This window comes from Anomalospiza imberbis, chromosome 6 (genome assembly GCF_031753505.1).
Source record: "Anomalospiza imberbis isolate Cuckoo-Finch-1a 21T00152 chromosome 6, ASM3175350v1, whole genome shotgun sequence".
In the NCBI taxonomy this organism is placed as follows: Eukaryota; Metazoa; Chordata; class Aves; order Passeriformes; family Viduidae; genus Anomalospiza; species Anomalospiza imberbis.
Window position 1 is genome coordinate 9,734,588 of NC_089686.1, and position 6,000 is coordinate 9,740,587.

Genomic DNA, 6,000 nt, shown 5'->3' on the forward strand with positions numbered 1-6,000 from the left:
GGGAACTCAAGTGCAATGGTTTTAATAACATTTCTACTTTACTACACATGGAAAATAGCTTTTGTGAGCCAAGCTTGTTGACAAAGTATTTGAAGCAACTTCACCTCTGCAGAGAAGAGGCAGGCTGTGTGACTTGTCCAAATAGCTCTCATCAACTTCTGTCCTGTCCCTTGTCAGCTGGCCAGCCCTGGCATCACAGAGCAGGTGGACAAAGGCAGAATGGCAAACAGGCACCTGTGGCCAAGGAGTACAATCATGGTTTTGTCTCACCTGCAGTCCAGGACTCTGCTTTTCACTCCGGTGCTATAGGTAATACAGTTATAGCTACCTGCCAGACAAGATATCCTACAACCTGTGCTGCTGCAGAGAACAGGGAGCAAAAATATTAATTGCAGCAGCTACGTTACTTGGAACTTTCAGAAGCGAGGTACAGAGATTTCAAACAGAAAGAGGTTTGGACTACAGCAGCCAGTCCTTTGGCAATCTAGTATGTCTAAAGAATACACTTAAATAACTAAGCAGACTATTCCAATATAGGTAATTTTTCTAAGGGTATTTAGCTTAGTTCTACATGGATTTGTTGGGGTTTTTTTTTTTCCTTATTACAGGTAAAAGTTAGGAAAGAGACCTAGCCCAAGGAAAATATCTTCCTGAAGGCACCAGCACAAACTTGATGGAAAGATCACTATCACAGTAACCTCACTTTGGAGTGCGGTAAGGTTCTCTTTCTGAAATGAGCTACTGATAAGCCAAAAGAAACTAATGTAGGAGGAAATAAGTAGGAGTAAGAAACTTTAAAAATGCACTGAAGTGCCTTGACAGCAAAAACATGAATACTGAGAGAGTCTGCACCTGAGTCTGGTTGTCATCCAAGTCACATAAACTGAAACAGAGTATTCATCCTCTGAAAATGACATCTGCACAGGTAACGTAGGTGTAAAGAAATTCCAACAGGAATTTCCAAGACATGCTGGAGTTGCCAGATGAGCTACTTCTCTTCACCATGCCTGAAGTAAAACATTTGTAGTTCTAGGAAGGGTTGTAAACAGGCACTTTCCATCCACTGATAAATAAAAGAAATGAGCATCTATTGTATCTTCCCTTGAAGCATGCTGCCTTTCCCATGCCCTTTCACTAGCTTCTGTCTGAACACTAAAGACTGCCAAAAATTCTGAAAGAGGTACTCTGGCTGCTCTGCAGCTAGATGTGGGTATGAAAAGCAGGTCAAAACCCCCCCACAGAATGCAGCAAGTCAGCATCATTGGATCATTACTGTTAGATTGTTTGCACATGCTGTAATGATTGACACTTGTTAAGCAAAAGGAAAAAAACCATACAAGATGAGAAGATGTTATAAAGTTCATTCATAAAAGAATGAGACACGTGATTATAATTTATTCGCTTAAAAGAGGCATTTAGAAGGCTGAGGCAATAAAAGTAGGAAATTGTTTTAGTATAAACAATGCAAACTGAGAAAGGCAAGTCAGCACACGGCTTTGAAATATGGACTTTTTTTTTTTACAACTTTGACAGATTAAAAACAAAGATGACAGCCATAAAAAACAAAGAACACCTTATAGCATCTTTACTACAATAATAAGGATTAGCCAATCACCATCTCCTGAGAACAAAAGGACATGTATTTGAAAAAAAAATCAAGTCTAGAAAGCTCCAAGGTGAAGCCCCAAGTGTTTTAATCCTACAATAAGAAGCCGAGACAGTATTTCAGGCAGGGACACAAAACTCTGTAGTAGGGATCACAAGTACCCACGCTTTTGAATCTAGACAGATACAAGCTGTGGAAGCCCTGGGATGCTCCACTGCCTTCCAAGTAAACAAGGAAAGAAATGAAACGGGTATTCACCAAAACTGGACTGTTTCCCTCTCACTCCCACTCCTTATTTCCCTTGTTTCCCTTTAATCCAACACTGGCAAGCAAACAGCCCTACAGCAAGTCACACCTGACTGAAATCCACTTTTTCCCCACACAAATGGGTTGATGTTTCTAGTATCCCTGGGGATCTCTGCCTACTGAGTGATGATCAAGGGGTGCTTAGGTGCCACTTCAACCAGCTGCTGGACTGTGGAGGTGTCAGGTGAGTTTGGGTACCTATCTGCTGACATTTAGGGGCACCTAAAACCACACAACATATACCTGTAGGTACCTAAGAAGCCTTCAGATAAAATGCAGGCATTATACTGACACATCTCAGTGTTCAGTTTTGGATGTAAACATTTTCCAGAGAGTTTGGCATAACTAGTTAGTATCTAGTTTGGCATATCTATCAAGTCTCCCACTTCCTCGATAAGGTAAGGCAAGGCAGAACTCTTCTGCGATTTCATGACAGAAGCCAAGAGCTGGTGGGAGAGCAGCAGAAACCTGTCCCAAGACTGACACTGCATCCGATCTCGCTCACCCTGACACCTGGCAGCTGCCTCACTTGCATCCGCTGCGCCTGCCAGGTCACCACTGGAAAATCCTTGTCACGGCCGCCAGCTCCAGCGGCCCACGCTCTTCCCAGCAGGAATGCCAGGCACACGCTCTCTGGGTGGCCGGTGACAGTGGCTCTTTTAGGGCTAAAAACAGCCTGCATGCTTAGTGCGATGAAGTCGGTTTCATTTTCAGTGCGCGAGGTAGGGCAGAAAGGACTCACGCTGCGGGAAGCACGCTGTCCTCTGCCAAAAGCCGCTGCTGCTCGCTGTGACGCTCACAAGGATGCCCATCAGCTGAGCTACCGGGTTAACCAGCTGACGGGAGCCGGGGATTAGAGGGAGCCTCTCACAGCAGCGATGCCGCACCGCAAACCGCGCCGGGTCCCCGCGGTGGCGCCGTGCCCAGGCAGCCCCGGCCGCAGCCCCACGGCCAGCCCCGCTCCCCGCAGCCACCCCGACTGCCCCGCCGCCGGCCCTCACCCTTGGAGTCCTGCACCATGCCGATGGTGCCGCCCGTGTTGATGACCAGCACCCGCGCCTCGGCCTTGGCGGAGGGGGCCGGGGGGCAGCCGGGGCGCTCCTGGGGCCGGGGCCCGGCCAGGGCTCTGAGCAGGGAGCGCGGCTGTCCCGCCGCCACCTCCATCCCGCGCCGCAGGATCCGCTACCTCCTGGCCGCCCGCACAACGGGGAGCTCTAAGGGGCGGGAGGGCGACGGCGGGGCCGCCCCTTCCCGCTGCCCCGGGGGCGGGGAGAGCCGCCGTGCCTGCCCGCCCGAGCGCGGGGAGCGGCCGAGAGGGGCGGCGGCCGTGAGGGGCAGCGGGGCCGCGGCGGGGCAGCCCCGGCACCGCCCCTTGCACTTTGCGCCGCGGGCAGCGCCGGCCCGGGCGGACGTCAAAGGCCTTCATGCTTGAAGGAGAAACCAAGAGCAGCGGCGCGTTCTGGGCCCGGGGAGGAGAGAGGGGACACAGGGCTCAGGGTCAGCCCGGCGAGAGCACCTGCCTCATCCCCCTTTTCCTTCATGGGGAAGAAGGTGGGAACTGCCCCTGCTTACCCGGCCTCAGAGGCGGCTCCTGCCTGCCCAGCGTCTCCCAAAACGGGCAGCGTGGCACGGGCAGCACCCCCGCCCCCTCCATTCCAGCGTTCTAATCTGCACCCTCTGCTTCCATGCGGAGGGATTCTTTGGAGGATCGGGTAGGAGATCAGCTGTGAGGAGGCTGAAGTTGTTTCCAAGGAAATCTGATGAATCTTTCGGTCTCTTGCCGTAAGATTTGTTATTATTGGCTAACTGTAAAGAAGAATCAGCAAAGCAACTGGCTAAAACCCAATGGGCCAGTCAGTGGGGACAGTAGCTGCTGAGAAGCATGAGCTGCATGAGCTGAGAAGTAGCTGCTGCACAAGTCACAAGTACCTTGAGGCTAAACACTAAAGTGCCTGAGTTACTCAGTACGTCAAAGGAAGAGCTTACTTCCTGTAGCAACGTGGTAGAGTTGTTTTGGCTCCAGGTCATATGAACTTAATTTGTACTCTGCACTGCACCTTGTAAATGAAATGTAACTCACTTTCAAGGTAAAAATTGGAATTTTGGGATAGTCCAAGCAATTTCTTCTACTTCCAATTTCTGTGACTCCAACAGAAATAAATTTTATGTTTTCTCCCCAAATTGTCAATCTCTCTCTTAGTCTGAGTGGCCCAAAACGTGGCACAGAATTCCAGATGTGGTCCCACAAGTGCCGAGTAGAGGGCAGTAACCATTCCCCTGTTGTCTGCTGGCTGTAATTGTTCTGCTAGTGCAGCCCAGCCTCTCGTTTCATCGCTGCAAGGACCCTTTGCTGCCTCATATATGACTTGTCCAGAAGACCTCCACACCTCTTCTGCACAGCTGCTGCTGTGCATTTTTTAAATCTATATTGTAGGCTATTGAACAAAACTCAGCAGTGTCTGAAGGCAGAAACAAACTGTGTAGTAACTCCAGCTGCTGGAGTACACTGTGTGTATTGACACATCCACAACAAAATTTTCTAAGTAAACAAACAAATATTGTGGATCTGCTGCAGGGAAACACTTTTTTCAAAAGAATGAAAAAATGTATCTAATTCCTGTTATGTATCAAAGAAACACATTCCGCTTCCTTCATATATTTCTGGCACAGAACTCAAACCATCTTCTTTATTGTACTCTTTTCCCTGTGCTACTCCGAGTAAAAATAGTAATCAAGATCACATGAAAAGAATGTGAAGAAGAGTTTTAAACTCTACAAAAAGGTCATTTTAGGTTCTGAGGGACTCCTTACAGAAAGAACAAAACTGAAGTTCCATTTGAGTAGGATTACTAGAGTTGGTCAGAAATTCAAGACCTTCTTTTGCAGAATGATCAGCTTTTGAAAATGTTTCTAGCAAAAAAAAAACCGTTATTTTCCTCTTTTTAACATTACACACTGTTGATTTATTTTGGTTTTTTCAATAAAAAATATTTTTCATTTTAAAAAATCAAAACTGTATGCTATTAACTGCATACACCTGTTAATTACTTTGCATGTTGGAATACAGAATTCTGAATGGCATCCTTGGATTAGAGAAGTGATCTCAAGTAAATTACACAATGATGTCCAGAAATTACTCATTACACAAACAGAAAGGTGAAGGACAAAAGACCAAGTGGTACCACTGCCAGAGAAACCAGTAACAGAATTAATAGGAATAACACCTGAATAAGAGACATTGACAATAGAAAAAGAAACACAATGGAGACACTTGGAGAGCTGCAACACATGCATTTCCCTGGAATGATGCAACAGGCAGCAGATTACCTGAGGGCAGAGAACTCAAGCTTAGAATTCAGGGAGGAACTGATTGCAGCATTTCTAATAGCTCTACAACAGACCCAGGCTTTTTTTTGATGGGCCACAGTGAGTGCAGTCCCAACAGGCTCTGCCTTACTTGACCCGTGGTCAGGTGTCCCAGGCTTATTTACAGTGACCACCTCCTGCTGCTGAACTCTGACATGCCCGGAGTGAGAAATGGGTGAGACAAAGGGCTGTTAAAGAGTCACACAGATGATGGCCTGAGTGAACAGAATTGTCTTGGAGAAACTACAACAAAGCTGCAGCTTGCTAACCAGAGGTGAGACCCTCTTCTCTAAAACCAAGATTTGTGGAGTTTGTTTGATCTTGAGAAAGGAAAACACTGTTGTGTGTGACCAGTTGTGTGATCTCTCACAGCTAACTGCTGTCTCAAAATCAAGTCCAACACCTAGTCTTCCTGCAGGCATTCTGGAAACTCTATGAACCTTTATTTATGTTGTTTCACAACAGCTGAGGTGACTGCCCAGCTAGATCATCTATCAAAATTAATGAAGCTCTTAAGAAACCTCCATATATTTTTGACCCATTTTTGAGGATCACCTTCTCTGATCTCAAGAACTGTCCCTTCCAACAAGGCAGAGATCAAGCAGAGGTAGAAGCAGGCCTGCATGGATGAACAAGTAACTCCAGGTAAGAATTAAGCATAAAAACTGTTCAAGAGGTGGAAGAAGGGACAAGAGCCCCAGGAGGAATTTAGAGATACTGTC

The 6,000-nt window shown here is 47.1% G+C and overlaps 1 protein-coding gene across 4 annotated transcripts in view; it reads right to left on the reverse strand.

Moving 5' to 3' along the window:
- Positions 1-3,219, reverse strand: part of ASPG (asparaginase) — a 324,997-nt gene extending 321,778 nt beyond the window's left edge. For 2 of the 4 annotated variants that reach the window (XM_068192281.1, XM_068192280.1), the window contains exon 1: positions 2,914-3,217. In XM_068192281.1, the coding sequence (XP_068048382.1) occupies positions 2,914-3,076 (163 nt within the window). In that variant the 5' untranslated portion in view covers positions 3,077-3,217. Of the gene's footprint in view, positions 1-2,913 lie in introns of all 4 variants that reach the window. The other 2 variants (XM_068192278.1, XM_068192282.1) reach the window with 2 other exon arrangements.
- Between the last annotated feature and the right edge of the window lie 2,781 nt (positions 3,220-6,000).